Raw genomic sequence first — 19216 nt, 5'->3', positions numbered from 1 at the left:
TAACATAAAGGTTCCTATTAATAAGAAAATGTTTCGTTGTGATGGTGATGTGTTTCATTAATTAGAAGTATATATGTCGTTTGTTTCACCTAATGCACTTGCAAGAGCCTCCAAAATATACATCAGTATTGTATTGAAGGAAATTTTTATAATTCTAAGAAATTAAAATATATTGAATTTAATTATTACAATTTAAATGTTCTTTCAGATAAAATAATTTATATTTATTGAATTTTTTTTATTTGGATCAAGTTTTTTAATTACTATCAAATAAAAATATTTTTTAATATTAAATAATATTTAAAAATATTAGTGGTGTTTTTGGGTTGATGCTGAATAAGACTATTTTTTTAAAGCCTAGTAAGATCTTGTTAGTTAATGTTGAGACATATTTTTTATAATTGACATATTGAAGTTGTTTTCAACTAATGTCAATTATAAACATTTTGAAATACCATGTTAATTGTAAAAGGGGAGATTTATAGTGCTTAAAAGTATTTTTCAAAAGCTTTAGAAAATAAACAACTTTTGCTAATTATCTAAAGGACGTTCATCTAGTTGAATAAAACACTTTAGTAAAGTCCTCTACAGAAATGTTAAGATAAAATAGGATGATATATATAAGAAAAGCAAACATAAATTCGTTTATACTATTTCAACTTACATGAATTTTTCTTAGGTAACTTTTAAAAGTCTAATATAATCAACTTACATTTAAGTATTCTAATTACCACTTCTTGTTTATACAATTACACCAAGTGACTTTTAACTAACTTTAATCTCCCTCTTAAGGTTAGGAATCAAAGTATTATTTAAAACTAAGTAACTCCTAACCAGTATGAGTATTATTTTATTTGTTGCTCTTAGCTAACAAACAAAAAGAGTTTCAATGAATACATAAACATTTTCCATAAGAGAAATAAGATCACTTCTAAAAGGAGACAAACACCACTAAGTGGAATATTTATAAATGTAAGTTCTGTCTTAAATTATAGAGTTGGGTAAATGGTCTATTGTTCACCACATTATCTTATGATTCTTGCGTGCAATCTTTTGATGTAATGCACTATTGTCTGAGACTAAGTTTGTCTTTTTTATAAACATATTCAAATATTACTCTTAGACTTGTATGTGTTACTTCTAGGTTCTCCATACATTAGGTAAACATATGTTAGACATTTTTCATGCTTTTTTGGAAAGTAAACAATTTTGCACATATGTGTGTATTCATATTTTATGTGTAGATGGTTGTATGAAGACACTGCTAGAATTAAAGGTTTTAAAAAAGAGGGGGGTGAATTATTTAATGAAAGATTTTCGAAAATACTGTTCAAGAATGAAGATTAATGCAAAATCACAGAAGAAGCAATCATATCAACCAAGAAACAAAACTGTTTTAAATTGATTCCAGAAAATCAATCGGTTGTTTATGCGAATCAACCGATTGTTTTTGTTAGTAGTTTACAAAAACATAGATCAAACAGTTTTAAAACAGTGAGGGATAGAGAGATTCACACACAATGTTTATACTGGTTCACTCTTAACCTGAGCTACATTCAGTCCCCAGAAACCCCTGAGTATTCCACTAGGTAATCAACAACAGATTACACAACACAAACACCAAATAGGTGATCTTGAACCCTTCAAGAACAGTCACTCTCTTTGAAACACAAACACTACAAGTCAGAACACCCTCTGACTGTACACACCAGTACCTTACAATTTTACAAATATGAATTGAAACACAAGTAAGAACAGAAACGATTGCACCTGATACAAGAGGATTACAGGAGTTCCTATTCCACTCTTAACCAATGCAAAGCCTTAAGCAATCTTGCAATCTTGGAAATTTTTTTAATCTCTTTTGTAATCTGATCTCTTTACCTTTTAGAGATGTAAACACCAGTTATATAGCCTTAAAAATAGTCGTTTTAGACTTTCAATCAGGGGCTAAAACAAATTTGATTAAGAAAAACAAATTTAACAGACTTAACCAATTTTGTTAAGATTTTTAAAAAACAATCGATTGAAAGTTCGATTCAATCGATTGAATTGACCTTGACTGTGAGGTCAGCCAATTTTAGCTTTTTCAAATCCTTTCCAAGACCACCAAGTGTAAAACAACCGATTGAAACGACAAATCAACAAGTTATTTTTCACTTAGTTTGAAAAACACTTTTCTTTTGAAAGAGCTTGATTCATTTAGCTTTGGATTAAGCTAAGAGTGGTTTGACAAATTATAATCTACCCAGAACCCATGCACACAAGCAACAACCTAGTATTCAAGCAATCTTCATGAATTTGGGACATCAAAGCTGCAAGTTCAACAAACACTTTATGGCACAAAACATGCTTTTTCTCAAAATCAATCTTAAAATCAAGTTGATAAACATACATCCTTTGTAGATGGTTATTTATGCACTACATCTTATACTATAAGATTTGTCTATATGTGATATCGTTTTAGGATCATGTACACAATCTATTGTGTATAAGCTTATGTATGTTAATGAATCTTGCACAATTTGTTTGACTTGAAATGATGCAATTTTAATACTCGATAGTTTCTCTTTTCAAACCTTAGTTATTTAAAACTTAATTATGTTTACTAATCAACAAAACAATAATAATAGGGGTTATCTTAATACGTACTAGATCATATGAGTTTAACAATATTTCCTTTTTTTTATGATGATAAACATTGTTAGTTATGATAAGATATAAAAAAGATTATCAGAGTATGTTAGAGCAAATTTTCAAATTTTATTATCATAGTGCATAAGATTGTATTAGAGTGTGCAACAAATATAGCACAATTGATTTATCCCTCATCATATCATAAAATGCAATATCAAAGCGAGAGAGGCTTATTAGATTCAAATGTATTAGAGCAACACTATTATGTAAGAGAATATTCTACTCTATAAAATATATCATGATAATTGCACATAGATATTAAAAAGAGCATATCAATATTAGAGAGATAAAAAATTATATAATATCAAAGCAACTATATATCATAAGACACGTATGTATAAACTTCCCTGTGTCAAATACATATAAATTTCACAACTGCAAAAAGTATGCATCTATCTAAAAAGTTAAAAAAACTTTCAAACTATACATTTTTCTCCCCCTTATGTGAACATCAAGAAAGGTAGAAAATTGATAATCACTGTGCAGGTTGGATGGTTGGGCATCAAATGATTGAATGTCTAATGGTGAAGGTGGTAGTGATGGTAAGTTGATGTTTGGTTGAAGTGGTAGGCTAGTCTTAAAGGGTGTTGATAAGGTTCTTTCTGGCTAAGGGAATGTTTTTGTTTTGAAGGTGGCTCAGGTACAACAACTGGTGGTAACTCAATAAAAGCTCCTGCTTGAAGAGGTGGAACATTAAATAGAATGGGATCTACTTCTAGAGCGAGTTGGGTGATTGTTGGTTAAGGTGGTTCAATAGATGGTGGCATAAGTCATCCTTAATAGCCTTCACTTGTTTTTTCTTGTGTAAAACAACATATCAATGTTCTGATGTAGGATATTTGATGTAGAAAACCTGAGATGCTTGTTAAACCATGATAAATGACTCATCCCAATAACCTATTGAATGTCAACTAATGTGAATCCTGATTCATCAAATTTTACATCCAAGTATAGGATTTCATCTTTTGAAGTGGACTCGGCCTCAAGAGTGACACAACAATTTTGAAATGTACTTTTTTCATCCAAAGACTTGGTGTAAAATGTACAATTATTGACTCCGTAACATGTACAAGAAATGACATCAAATTTCAATCAATTTTCCAACCAGGTCAAGGTTTATGATGTCGTTGAATCCTTTAACACCTCGTCTTTAAACCAATGCATGAAAGTCCTATTATGTTCCATTAAGACCCATTTGTCTAGTTGTCTTGGGTTATTTGCCTTCACAATAATGCTTTTTGACATATCTTTTCAAAATTTTCATATATCGTTCAATAGAATACATCCATCTTAAGTACACCGGTCCACACAATCTAACCTCCCTTACCAGATGCACAACTAGATGAACCATGATGTCAAAAAAGAACGAAGGAAAACACATCTCCAATTCACACAAGATAACAAGAACTTCATCATCAAGTTCATCTAACTTTACCATATCAATGACTTTACAACAAATGGAAGAGAAGAATGAGCACAAATGGGTTATGACATGTCTAACATTTTTTGGTAAGATCCCACGAATAGCTATCAACATCAACTATTGCATCAAGATGTGACAATCATGAGACTTCAACCATATTAGCTTCAAATCTTGCATAGATACTAGACTCTTCAAATTTGATGAATGTCTTTGTGGGACTTTCACACCTTTTTTTTAATTTTTTTTTATAAAAGTTTTCATGTTAGGCATCACTATGCAACTTGACATCTCAGCTAGGCTGACATCTCAAGTAACAACAATCATCTGTCATCACATGAAAAAAAAATATTATTAAAAAAAAGAAAAAAAATATAGGAGGACTAGACCAAAACCCACATGTTAACAAAAACGATACATAGGTAGACTATACCTATTCATAAAGAATTCTAAGAACAGACTAGATGGAAGTCTATTATACCAATGAAATGATTCTCTATGAATGAATCCTAAATTAGCCAACTTATCAGCACATGCATTCCCCTCACGAAAAATATGAGTAATACTAAACCTGATTGTCCCACAGAAATTAAGATAAGTATTCCATCGATTACAAAGCATCCATGAAACATTAGTCCTAGCCGTAAACGCAACACAAACCAAGATAGAATCACATTCAAGCCAAACATTAGTAAGTCCCATCTTTTGAGTTTCCTCCATAGCATGTATAACTCCATAAAACTCAGCAACCAAAGCAGTCTGGGACTTTCACACCCTTTAAACATTGGAAAACACTTATTTTTTCTTCTTTCGACATAGTGTAACAAGCTCGGGACAAATATGTACGCTTATTAAGAGGTGAATTTTAAGTCTAATTCAACCTTATAAAACTAACTTGTAAGATGATATTCGTACCCACTTATATACTATGAATTACGCTTATCTCTATTTGATGTGAAACCTATAACAATTATAAATACTAGAAAAACACATACACTTTCACCACTCATTGTATTCACATTTTCATTACATTAAAAAAGATATACTTTTATTTATTTTTTAAATTAATTAAAAATAAAAAATAATACAATTTCAAATGTATATATATATATATATAATTTTACAAAAATAATATTAAAAATTTTATGTAACAGTTATTTAAAAAAAATATTTAATTATTTTTTATTTAATTATTTATTTTATTAAATAAATAAACAAAAATATTTTCCTAACATAGAAGCTTTTATTTAAAAAAACAAAATACTTTTAGTTTATTAAAAGATAAATTATTCCATTAAAATATGACTCTAATGAAAATTATCCAATAATATGAAATATATTATTGTTACCTTTAAATTGTCCACCCTAATTAATTAGATTGAATAAAAAATAAATTAAACTCCAGCCAATCCTATCTTACAACTACAGCTAACCTCTTTGAATACATTTTTATTTTATTTTAAAATTAAATGTAAACATTATTTAGGTGTATTTATGATTATAATAGAACACAAGTTGTTATTCTTGATTTGCAGTTATATGGTCCATCTAGAGTCTTCCATTGCATATTCCAACACCACTTTCACGCTATTTTACTCATTCTGCTTCATCTTCATCTTCATCACTTTCTTCTCTCACTATTCACTTTGCTTTTCTCCTTGTTCAGGGCGTTTCTACCTTCACCTTTCGTTTTTCAACAATCTCTCAAAGCATGACTCATATCCTTTGATATGGCGCGTCGTCTTGTTTTTCTGTGTTTTCGTTTCGTTTTAGTGGATTCTCATGGAATTGTTTTGACTTAACTGAAGCGAACGCGGTAACCAGAGGGACCGAGACCGTGAAAGGGCTCAGGCAAGAGCTGGTGGAAAAACCAAGCACCCTAAGAATGATGGATTCACTCCTCAACAGCGCAGGGAAAGGTTGTTTTTGTTCGCTTTCTCTGTTTATGCTATTGCCAATTTGCATCTTTAAATTTACATGAAAAACGATTTTTTTTTGTTGTTGTAGGAGTCGTGTTCTAGAAAATTACTAAATTATGGTTATAGTGTATTTTAGTAGAAAAATATCATATAAGTCATCGCATGATTAACACTCTGAGGATGTATGATGAGTTAAACTCCAAATCAAATCTAGTTATTTTTAAGAACTAGAAAATATTTAAGGGTATTTTCCATCACCAGAGGCTCCAAATCTTTTTTATCGTCCCCGTCGTTTATAAAGTTTTAAATGAATTTAAACTTATAATTAAGTGTGTCTTAAAAAGGATGCGAGAAATAGTGTTTTGTAAACACTCCTCGTGTTTTAAATCTGTAATTACCAACCAAAGTCAATAAACATATTTGCAAATGTTCATGCACCCACAGTAATTACGAAAGTTGGTAAATTATCACCGAATGCTGCGACCAATTGTGGTTGCAATATGGTTGTAGAGAACAAATTACTATAATATTGAGGGATGATGCAATTTGAAGCCTTGATCTGACATTATGTTTACTTCGTCTGCAGGGATGCAAAAGCATTGCAGGAGAAAACGGCGAAGAAAGCTGCTCAGGCTGCAGGAGGGAATAATGCAGGTGGTGGCCGAGGCAAAAATTGAGTTGGGAAAAGGGAGGGACTGTATACATGGGAGAAATTGTATTGCTTATTATGATATGTTCTTTTGGTTGAGTCATCTGCGTATGTCATTTCAGATAAACAATTGAATAACTGGTGTTTAGCATGGAGGGCATTGTTGTTGGCTTTTAATCCTTTGACCTCTATAATTTGGAATGCAATTTTCCGTAGCTTGTTGTAAGTGATCTTTTGCTTTCTTCCTGATTTTTTGCCTCAGAATAAATCAGATCTACATGTGTGTATGCTGTTTCATAAACGATAGTTAGAATGGTTAGTCGGTTAGAGAAGGGAAGCTGAAACCCAAGTTAGTTACTTAGAACAGTACTAAATAATAGGAGGGAAAAAATGTGGGGAGTCTTTCGGTTTGGGAAGGACATCACGAGTCTCAAACATTATGAAGAGTTATGTAAACTTGTATTTCACCGCAAATGGTAGTGCGATGTTGTGGTGTGAACACAATCCAAATTATTAAATTTCAACATTACTATAAACCTTAGAAACCTTACATGTAGAAGGTTGATTACAAGATGAACTCCTCTGAATGTTCTACCAAACTGAGCTACAGCCTTTGTGTTTTTTAACATATTTTATCATAGTATGGAGATAATTGTTTGTCTAAGATGATTATTACATGATTGGATTTCTTGAATAGGCGTGGGTATTGCTTATAAGTAATATTGCATTTATAATCAATTGATATGATAGATAGGTTTGTTTTTTGGAGTATTAAATTACCTACTTAACTCAGTTATTATGAACTGAGATTACTTGATCTTAGATGCTTCTTTTTGTCAATGTCACCTTCAGGCCATGTTTCATATGAAGGATAACGGAAACTCTGGGGGATATAGCCCGTCCTTCCACCAAATGAATGCGATAATTCCACAGTATAGCAGCAGCGATCATCTTTATCTCGGTGTAGCTGATGTCTTTACCCAAACAACTTCTTGGTCCTGCATTGAATGCAATGAACTTGTAAGAGGGTATGTGAATAATCCCTCCTCTCTTGGAGATCCACCTCTCTGGTCTAAATTTCAAGCAATCTTCACCCCATATTTCCTCTGCCCTTCCCATGCTGTATAGAGAATATACTATCCTGGCATTTGACTTAATCAAGTGACCACTAGGAAGAATATCAGATTTTAAGGCACACTTGTGCTCAAGTGGTACTGGAGGATAAAGCCTTAATGTCTCACTTATTGCGGCATGGAGGTAGGTTAACTGGCTAAGCCATTCCACACCTAAATCCTTCCTATTAGCTTCTCTTGCTGGTAATTTTTCTCGGATCTCTTCCAGAATCTTAGATTCCACAGATGGGTGTGTTGCCACCAACCAGAAAAACCATGTGAGACATGCACTAATGCTATCTCTTCCTGCTGCAAGGAGATTTATTGCTGTGTCTCTCAGAAACTTGTCATCGAGTTTTCCCTTTCCTACTTCACTTATAAGAACATCTAGCAAGCTAAATCGTGTCTCCTCTTCTGGTGTGCTATTGTTGCTACTTTGGCCTTGCACTTTGGACTTAGATGCGATTTCTTTATACAACATTTTGTCAACAATTTCCTGGTTTTCTTTGGTCTTCCTCTATTTTCCAAGTTGAAGCCAGTGTAGCAGCTTCCATAAACATCTTGGCAAGACATGTCTGTAGAGAAGAGCCTCCTCATGTTCAGTGAAGGCTCTCTCACATGCAACTTCTGGAAAATCAATCAAAAGGCAAGTAGGATCAAATCCTAAAACTATGGAACAAATGACGTCAAAGGTTAACCTTTGGAAAGCTTCTTGTAGGTCCACTTCCATTCCTTGTTTCCATGCATGATCGAGAAATGGAAGCAGACAACTCTCAATCTTGTTGTTGATTGTTTTGTGAATAAACAACTGAAAACTAACCTGCTTAAAAGTTGAATGAAGAATACCTCTATTATACTTCCATAGTTGGGAATCAGACCTGAAAATCCCATCTCCCAGAACTTCAAAGATCTCTCTAAAGTCATCTCCCTTGCCGTAGTTTTCAAACTTTGTGCTTGTAATGTGTTGCACATTCATAGGGTCGCTGGTGAAGAACATGTTCATGTTTGATAGCCAAGGGCCTTCAAACATGAAATTGCCTTCATGGTGTTTCAAAACCGTAGTTATATAATCGAAGATGATGAACACATTGAGCCAGACTCCAGGTAGCATGCCAAGCACGGGCCAGTTGGTGATGAGAGCGTGCCTGTTGAGCCTCCAGTAGTAGATTAAGACGAAAAGAAGAAATGCCAAAAGAAATTCTCCAAAACCAAGCACTGCCATTAATACGATAATCTCTCAGAACCAAATCTATCTGTGTGTGGTGTTCTAGAGTTGGGTGTGCAAGCATGTAAGAACCTTTCATCCAAATATAACACACAAAAACTTTCTTTAATTAGTTAGGACCATCATCGCTACGTATTCGACCCAATCAATCAGTTTGGTGAGACGTTAATTTAATATTTCCAAATCTATGTTTCCCCAACTGATTTATGAATTTATCAGATATAGGCGTGGATTCATTTTTCGACTTTAATTTATATTGGATCATACTATGTTTTTAATTTAATTCTTAATAAGTGAAATAAAATATCATATTAAATTAAAAATTAAAGGTTAAAAAAATATAAATGTATAAATATTAAAACATCACGCTATGCTAGAAGAAGAAACTATCTAATTTCAGAAGCTCTCAAATTTCAGAAACTACCTGAATATGTGAGTTCAAAAGCTCTCAACCAACTAGCAGAAAGAGATTTTTCTTCCACGACGTGTGGTCCACCATAAGATACAAGGTTTTACTTCTTCTACCCAATGAGTTCTGACATGCACCGAATCAATTTTTGAAATTCCAGAAATTTCCTTATGGAATTCAAAATCTAATATTTAAAAATACATTCCAAAAACAAATCTGAAATAGATATTTTTGGGTTCCAAAAATAAAAATTCTAAAATAAAATTAGAAAACCAAAATGTCATCTTGAGAAAGCAGATTCAGAATACAAATAATACGTTTTAAAAAAGAGATTTTAGAAAACAAGATTCGAAAACATATTGCAGAAAAAGGATTCTGGAAAACAGAATTTCATAAACATATTCTAGATTATCTAGCCTTCCGGAAAGTTTAATCTGAAAAAGTGTTCCAGCTAAAAGTGCATTCTAGAATACATTTTGACATTCCCCACTCTTATTTTTAAAAATTAAAGAAAACTTTTTTTTTTTTATTTCACGTTAGTGTAGGGTAAGTTCATATTTTGTTGCATAGGAAGCCAAAGTATAAGATAAATTAACCTCACCTACTCGCATTAACTATTAACCCATGTGAATCCACATGAAACCCATATGAAGCTCAATTGTAAGTTTTTATCAGACGGTCTATTATTATATTGTTGTTGTATGTAAATGATATTTTGATAGAAGGCAATAGTAAATCTGAGGTAAGAACGGTTAAATTTGAACTTAGCGAGTTCAAAATGAAGGTGCAGAAAGATATTGGGAATTGAGATCTCTAAACGACATGAGTTGAAGTGTATATATTTGTCATAGGAAACCTATCTCATAAATTTTTTTTACAAGTTTGATATGACATACTTGAAACTTGTTCCCACACCTTTTGTTTCCTAATACAAGTTGAGTGGTGAACAGTCTTCTAAGAAAATTGAAGAACAACATTATCTGGATGGTATTCCATATGCAAATTTGGTTAGTTCAATAATTTATGCAATTGTCTGCACGCGCTCTGACATAACTTATGTTATAAGTGTTGTTAGCGAGTTTATCTCTAATCTTGGGAGAGCACATTGACAAGCTCTAAAGTGGATCACTCGATATTTGAAAGGGTCACTTGGAATAGTCTTAGTTTATGGTGGATTTAGACGATCTATCGAAGATGTTCCTATAGAAGGGTTTGTAGACTCAAACTTTTTTAGGTGTTTTGACACTAGAAAATCTCTCACTTGTTATGTGTTTAATGTTTATGGTACTGCCATCAGTTGGAATGCCAATCTTTAGAAGGTAGTGTCTTTCTCAACCATTGAACTGTAAAAAGAGCCTTATGGCTTAAGGGTTTAGCCAAGGAGCTGAAGGTGAAGGACCAAATGGTAACTATTCACTATGACAACAATAATGCTATATAGACAACAATAATGCTATATAGTTGTCAAAGAACCAAGTTTATCAAGAGAGAATGAAACACATTGATGTTAACTTGCACTTCGTGAGAGGAGAGATTACTCAAGGATTTGTGAAGGTGGCAAAGGTCTCAACATATCACAATTCATCTTATTTGATCACGAAGATATTGGTTGGTAGTAAGTTCTTTCATTGTTTGAATTTAATCTAGTTGATGGATGATTAAGCTTGTATTGCGCTTAGATAAATTTGAGTGTTTTATCACTCAAAAGATTTGTATTGAACTAAGGTGAAGATTTATGAAGATTTGGTTCATATAAAATCTCAGCCTAAGTTTCCTAGATCGTCCAAAGGTGCTAGATTGTCTAGCGTTTGAGGTTGCCTATCAGTTTGTCATCATCTACTAGTCTTAGATTGTCTAAGGGGTTCGTCATGGTCTGATGAGTATCAGAATCGTCTGATGAGATAGCCTTCATCTATGAAGAATCTGAAGAGTAACCACAAGTTTAGATAAGCACATTCCCCACTTTGAATTTTCATATAATAGGGTGGTCCATAAAACAACCAAAATCTCTCCATGTGAGGTAGTATATGTTGAACCAAGTGGTGTTCAAGCTTTGAAGAATCCAAACCCTTTGAAGGATGTTGAAGCCTTTGTTGTGCTTGTTGTTGCTGTGCTGGTTTAGTTTAGTTTTGGAGTAGTTTGAGTGTTGTAATCCACCCCTTGATCGAATCTAAAGCATATGCATTCTCAATCTTTGTGAAAGTAAAATGTTTTTCAAACTAAGTTAAAACAACCGATTGTTTTGTCGAAACAACCGATTGTTTATACTTAGATGTTTTGAGAAAAGATTGAAAACTGTTTTTCAAATGGTTGAGCTGTTAAAACCAAAACAACCGATTGATTCGAGGAAACAACCGATTGTTTGTTCTGGGATCATAACAGAAAAACTGTTTTATCTTTGACTGAGCTTTAAATGTTTTAATTGCTTACGCTCCAGTCATTAAATGTTTTGACCAATCTTTTAATGCAATTTAAAAGTTTGTTAAAGATTTGATAACAAACAACATCTTTGAATAAATTTAGAATAACAGATTTGAGTAACAATCTTTTACTAGATTTTGAAAAGAGTTTTTGAGTTTTTCAAAGAGTTGAGATTGCTAAGAGTTTGTGATTGATCAAAGTGTGTGGAATAGGATTCTGCTTGTATTGATTTCAGATTATCTTCTATAACAAGTGTAATCCTTGTACTCTGTGAAACAAGTTTTCGTTTCTGTGTTTGCTGAGATTGGCTGTGTTCTTGAGGGGATCAAGATCAACAATCTTAGTGTTAGTGTGTTGGCCAAGAAGAGTGTGTGTCTTGAGGTGTTCAAGGTCACTTTTTTGGTTGTGGTGTAAGTGATCAAGTTGTGATTGCTTAGTGGATTTCCTCAGAGGGTTTCTGAGAAGACTGGATGTAGCTCTGGATTTAGAGTGAACCAGTATAAACATTTGTGTACATTTTCTCTATCCCTAACTCTTTAGAATTCAGTTTTGATATTTGTTTACTGGTATAAACAACCGATTGTTTTCCCAATGTTGTTCTTTTGGCTTTGTGTTTTGAAAAATCGATTTCTTAATCAAGGTATTCGTGAAGTATTTTCATTCAAGGCTTAAAAGATTGCGAAAACTCTCTTTAAACAATTCACCCCCCCTCTAGTTTAAAGCCATATATTCTAACAGTATATTGTTTTAATCCACTCACTTCTTTAGAATTGTTACCCATACCTCATCCACATGAGTTTGTACATAAGGAAGGGATATCAAAAGTTGATTTTGTCAAGAAATCACATGAGAGGGTTAAAAACCAAATACAACAACAAACAAAAACATACATGAAACAAAACAATAAGGCAAAGAGGGAGAAGGGTTTTTAGGACGGGGATTGGGTTTGGATTCACCTTAGAAAAGATAGATTTCTTACCTAGAGCAAGTCCAAACTCAGCCCTCATGGAGATGGTCCTTTTCAAGCCCTCAAAAGAGTGGATAATAATGCTTAACAGTTAGATTTGATTGAGGAATGTGAAGTTCATGCTACCTTTAATGTGACTGACTTAATCCCTTTTGTAGATAGTAAAAATGATGGACGCTTTGAATTTGAGAACAAATCATCTTCAAGAGGGAGGGGATGATGGCAGAGCCCCTTATAGAGGACCCATTATTAGAGCGATGGTCAGGAGAATTCGTGAAGAGTGGAACTCAATAGAGATTGAAAAAAGAGAAGTTCTTATATATTTCGGGGCCTTGATGTAGTTGTAGATATTAGAATATGATTTCTTTTATTGTAAATAAATTGGGGGCCAAATAGCATAAATTTTTGGGCTTGTATTTGGGCCTCAAGTATACTAGGGTTAAGGTTTCTAAACCTACCTAGGATTTTAATTGGGCTCCATTGGTGCAAAAAGAACCTTAAGACGGTTCTAGAACACCACATATGTAGCACATACACTAATACGACACAGACACAAAGATACGTGTAATCTCTAAAATGTAGGACACGAGGACACGAATATATACATTATATAATTATAAATTATATAAATTGACAATAAAGATTTATGTGCACGAAGTATGTTTCAGAAAGATATTTTTCATGGATGGTTCAAAAGAATTTGTTCCTTATTTTTATAATCATAATAAAAAATTATACAATAAGTTTGAGTTTTTAAAAAATTAATGTATTTCTCCTTTTTAAAATTGTGTAACCAGTGTTAGAATTATCAGAAATCCAACAAATATTTTTTGAATTAGACACCTCACTGATACATGTCCTACGAGTGTCTTACGAATATCGATGTCCGATACGTGTGTCCGACACAGACACGTCATTTAAAAAGAATGTCCGGCCTTCATAAGCATTTATGCACATGTATCACACGAAAACTCATGGCAAGTGAGACTTGCTAGGCGCCTAGATTTGAATCCAAATTTTTCCTTGTTTGCTTCTTGTATTGATTGGCCTTGACATCTATAAATAGAAGTGCAAAGGTAAAAATATAGATTATAAGAATGAGTATTGTATTTACAAGACCAAATATCTCCTATAAGATACTTCAACTCGTTTTTAGATCACCTAATCTCTCGTCTTTTTGTCTTTATCAATATAACTGCAAAAACACAGTTTATGTAATAATTTTATATTTGATGATATAAATATCATTTTTATATATTATAAACACTAGAAAAAAATGCATACACTTTCAAACATGCATATTCACATTTTTATTACATTAAATTATCAAAATGATATAAAATATATTATTGTTACCATATAGTTGTTAAAAATGTTTATTTTAATAAATAACAGTTTTAAAGGGTCCAACCCAATCTATTAGATTGAATAAAAAAATAAATAAAAGTCCAGCCAATCCTAACAAATTAAAATAGAATATGTTACAACAAGACAAAACAGTTAGTTTTCAACTGCTTACCTATTTGAATTCATTTTTTATTCATATATAAATTAAATGTAAACATTGTTTAGAAGTGTTTATGATTATAATAGAACACAAATTGTTATTCTTTATTTGCAGTTATATGGTCCATCTAGAGTCATCCATTGCATATAACAACACCACTTTTATTTTACTCATTCTGCTTCATATTAATCTTCTCACTTCATTCATCACTTTCTTCTCTCACAATTCACTTTGCTTTTCTTCTTCTTCAGGGCGTTTCGTCTTCCTCGTTTCTACCTTCACCTTTCGTTTTTCAACAATCTCTCAAAGCATGACTCATATCCTTTCATATGGACCGTCGTCTTGTTTTTTTGTGTTTTCGTTTCTTTTTAATGAATTGTCATGGAAGTTAGTAGTTTTTTGTTCACTGAATACAGTTGTTTGGACTTAACTAAAGCGAACGCGGTAACCAGAGGGACCGAGACCGTGAAAGGGCTCAGGCAAGAGCTGCTGGAAAATCCAAGCACCTTAAGAATGATGGTTTCACTCCTCAACAGCGCAGGAAAGGTTGCTTTTGTTCGCTTTCTCTGTTTATGCTATTGGAAATTTGCGTGTTTAAATTTACATGAAAAACGATTTTTTTGTTGTTGTAGGAATCGTGTTCTAGAAAATGACGAATTTGCAAATATTCATGCACCCACAGTAATTACGAAAGTTGGTAAAATTATCACCGAATGCTGCGACCAATTGTGGCTGCAAAATGGTTGTAATATCGAGGGATGATGCAATCTGACATTATGTTTACTTCGCGTGCAGGGATGCAAAAGCATTGCAGGAGAAGGCGGCGAAGAAAGCTGTTCAGGCTGCAGGAGGGAATAATGCAGGTGGCGGCAGAGGCAAAATATCGGTAAGATTGTTGAGTTGGGGAAGGGAGGGACTGTATACATGGGAGAAATTGTATTGCTTATTATAATATGGTCTTTTGGTTGAGTCATCTTCGTATGTCATTTCAGATAAACAATTGAATAACCGGTGTTTAGCATGGAAGGCATTGTTGTTGGCTTTTAATCCTTTTACTTCTATAATTTGAAGAAATTTTCGATTGGTTAGTCGGTTACTTAGAAGAACAGTACGAAATAATAGGAGGGAAAAACTGTGGGGAGTCTTTCGGTTTGGGAAGGACAGCATGAGTCTCAAACATTATGAAGAGTTATGTAAACTTGTGTTTCACCGCAATAGTAGTGCGCTGTTGTGGTGGGAACACAATACAAATTATTAAATTTCAACATTACTACAAACCTTACATATAGAAGGTGAACACAATCAGTTATTATAAACTAAGATTACTTTATCTCAGATGCTTCTTTTTGTCAATGTCACCTTCAGGCCATGTTTCATATGAAGGACAACGGAAACTCCTGGGGATATAGCCTGTCCTTCCACCAATTGAATGCGATAATTCCACAGTATAGCAGCAGCAATCATCTTTATCTCGGTGTAGCTGATGTCTTTACCCAAACAACTTCTTGGTCCTGCATTGAATGCAATGAATTTGTAAGAGGGTATGTGAATAATCCCTCTTCTATTGGAGATCCACCTCTCTGGTCTAAATTTCAAGCAATCTTCACCCCATATTTCCTCTGCCCTTCCCATGCTGTATAGAGAATATACTATCATGGCATTTGACTTAATGAAGTGACCACTAGGAAGAAAATCAGATTTTAAGGCACACTTGTGCTCAAGTGGTACTGGAGGATAAAGCCTTAATGTCTCACTTATTGCGGCATGGAGGTAGGTTAACTGGCTAAGCCATTCCACACCTAAATCCTTCCCATTACCTTCTCTTGCCGGTAATTTTTCTCGGATCTCTTCCAGAATCTTAGATTCCACAGATGGGTGTGTTGCCACCAACCAGAAAAACCATGTGAGACATGCACTAATGGTATCTCTTCCTGCTGCAAGGAGATTTATTGCTGTGTCTCTCAGAAACTTGTCATCGAGTTTTCCCTTTCCTACTTCACTTATAAGAACATCTAGCAAGCTAAATCGTGGCTCCTCTTCTGGTGTGCTATTGCCGATGCTTTGGCCTTGCACTTTGGACTTAGATGCGATTTCTTTATACAACATTTTGTCAACAATTTCCTGGTTTTCTTTGGTCTTCCTCTCTTTTCCAAGTTGAAGCCAGTGAAGCAGCTTCCATAAACATCTTGGCAAGACATGTCTGTAGAGAAGAGCCTCCTCATATTCAGTGAAGGCTCTCTCACATGCAACTTCTGGAAAATCAATCGAAAGGCAAGTAGGATCAAATCCTAAAACTATTGAACAAATGACGTCAAAGGTTAACCTTTGGAAAGCTTCTTGTAGGTCCACTTCCATTCCTTGTTTGCATGCATGATCGAGAAATGGAAGCAGACAACTCTCAATCTTGTTGTTGATTGTTTTGTGAATAAACAACTGAAAACTAACCTGCTTAAAAGTTGAATGAAGAATACTTCTATTATACTTCCATAGTTGGGAATCAGACCTGAAAATCCCATCTCCCAGAACTTCAAAGATCTCTCTAAAGTCATCTCCCTTGCCGTAGTTTTCAAACTTTGTGCTTGTAATGTGTTGCACATTCATAGGGTCGCTGGTGAAGAATACGTTCATGTTTGATAGCCAAGGGCCTTTAAACATGAAATTGCCTCCATGGTGTTTCAAAAGCATAGTTAGATAATCGAAGATGATGGACACATTGAGCAAGAGTCCAGGTAGCATGCCAAGCACAGGCCAGTTGGTGATTTGAGCGTGCCTGTTGAGCCTCCAGTAGTAGATTAAGACGAAAAGAAGAAATGCCAAAAGGAATTCTCCAAAACCAACCATTGCCATTATAGAATAGTCTCTCAGAACCAAATCTATCTGTCGGTGGTGTTTAGAGTTGGGTGTGCAAGAATATAAGAACTTCGAGATTTAGGTAGTAGGTCAATAAATATAGTATAAAACTCTCTTTGTTTAGTTAGGTCCATCATTAATTAGTTGGGCTCGTCATAGTAGACTTGTTAGCTATGATCCAGGATTTCAACAATCGTTATCTGTCGTGAAAATATATTATTAAAAGAAATAAAAGAGTAAAAAACAATATAAATAAGTCTGAAGTACTAAGTCTAAGAAATAAAAAAGTAAAAGACTAAAATTCTAATAAAGAAAACAATAACTATATCTATTATTATGGAAAAAAATCTAAAAATAAACTAAAAGACAACCTACTGTGACGGAGATATGTAAAATCTCTAAAATGTAGGACACGGGGACACAGATCTATATATATTATATAATTATGAAGTATATAAATTGACAATAAAGATTTATGTTCACCAGAATGTTCCAAATTATTTTTTGGAGCAGAACTATGTTTTCCATGACTGGTTCACAATGATTTGTTTCTTATTTTTATAATCATAATAACAATTTATACAATAAAGTTTGAATTTTTAGAAAATTAATGTATTTTTTCTTTTTAAAATTGTGTTAGAACTGTACTAGAATTGTCAGAAATCTAACAAATAATTTTTGAATTGGACACTTCACGGATACGTGTCCTACATGTGTCATATGAGTATCAGACACCGACACATCATTTAAGAGGAGTGTCCGACAAAATCATATCTATAAAGAAAGTATAAATTATCTTCTATGTGATATTTTTTAAAAGAAATTCTTTTAAAACTAAGATAATTATTCCATTTATTAACACAATACTATCTTAAAAATGCATTAGTGAGAGTCACTCAAAGAATTATAACCAACTTTATCAGCTTCTTCAATAGTAAAAATAACACCATAAACTCAGTAACTAAAAAACTTTCGATAAAAAAAACTCAGAAAAACTGTTAATTTTGATAATAACTTCTCTGGATATCCAGAAGCTAATAATGTAATATGAAAATAAAAATTAAATTATGTAATTCAAAAGTTAATAATTACTTAATCCAAAATATTACATAAAGATATTTTTAGAAATAAAAAATTTACAAAGGTTAAATAAGAACATATAGAGGTGAAGCATTAGTAAATTATGGCAAGTAGTTGATGATGTTTCATATATAAGGAATGGTGGACAAAGAAACACATCGTTGAGGTATTCATGGATCCAACAAGTGGAGAAGATGAACTTCCAAAAACACACACACTGCTTACGAAAAGGGCTTCCAAAGCTTTCGAAACATTTTTAATTAAATTCTAGATTCTACCTAACCCCATTGACATTGATGGCTCCCCAATTTGTGCCCACAACAATAAACCAACAAAACAATATGTCTCCCTCTCGATTCATGTGCAAAATTAGTCATACAATTTTTTTTAGCTCAGAAATTTAATACATTCAAACTGATATTTTAAAAAATTTAAATGTTTTTTAATTTTTAATATTTAAAAAATATGTTCATTTTGTCTTAATTGTGAATATTGTTAAGGTTTCTAAACCATCTAACTGCTTTAGATTTATTTAGTATATGTTCTATTATTAATACGAATAGTTTTTGTAGAATGTTTAGTTTTTCTTAATTTTTAAGTCATCTAAAATAACGTTTTAGCTTACTCGTAAGAAGCACAATTTACATATCTTTTCCGTTAGTTTAGTTGTGTTTAACGAAAATTAGTTATGCTGTAAAAAAAGAAACTTTTATCAATCATTATTATTAATTGAGAGTTGTTAATTGTATTAACATAATAAGAATTGTGATAGTTGAGGAAGAGTTCATCTAGAGAGAAATTTTGAGTTGTAATATATATTCATAATAAATTATGTATAAATGTATATTGAAGTTTATTAACACTTTAATTGAGCTATAATTCTTTTATGTTTGATTTTTTTTCTAATTTTTTCTTTTATTTATTTTTTATAAAGTTTTCATGTTAGGTATTATTATGAGA

General features: G+C 32.7%; 2 protein-coding genes and 1 pseudogene across 8 annotated transcripts in view; 1 reads left to right on the top strand and 2 right to left on the bottom strand.

Moving 5' to 3' along the window:
* The first annotated feature begins 5903 nt into the window (after positions 1–5903).
* Positions 5904–19216, top strand: part of LOC137819748 (uncharacterized) — a 29691-nt gene continuing 16378 nt past the window's right edge. For 3 of the 7 annotated variants that reach the window (XM_068623721.1, XM_068623720.1, XM_068623714.1), the window contains exons 1-3: positions 5904–6036; positions 14959–15023; positions 15122–15212. The gene's annotated coding sequence lies outside the window, so the exon portion shown is untranslated. Of the gene's footprint in view, positions 6037–14395; positions 14873–14958; positions 15024–15121; positions 15213–19216 lie in introns of those variants that run through there. The other 4 variants (XM_068623717.1, XM_068623718.1, XM_068623715.1 and 1 more) reach the window with 4 other exon arrangements.
* On the bottom strand, positions 7401–9062 carry LOC137819747 (alkane hydroxylase MAH1-like; annotated as a pseudogene).
* LOC137819745 (alkane hydroxylase MAH1-like) lies at positions 15524–17219 on the bottom strand. Its single transcript, XM_068623713.1, has one exon. The coding sequence runs from the start codon at positions 17171–17173 to the stop codon at positions 15659–15661; it is 1515 nt and encodes a 504-aa protein (XP_068479814.1). The 5' UTR covers positions 17174–17219; the 3' UTR covers positions 15524–15658.

This window comes from Phaseolus vulgaris, chromosome 10, assembly GCF_000499845.2.
Source record: "Phaseolus vulgaris cultivar G19833 chromosome 10, P. vulgaris v2.0, whole genome shotgun sequence".
In the NCBI taxonomy this organism is placed as follows: Eukaryota; Viridiplantae; Streptophyta; class Magnoliopsida; order Fabales; family Fabaceae; genus Phaseolus; species Phaseolus vulgaris.
This window is presented reverse-complemented; position numbering and strand designations above follow the sequence as displayed.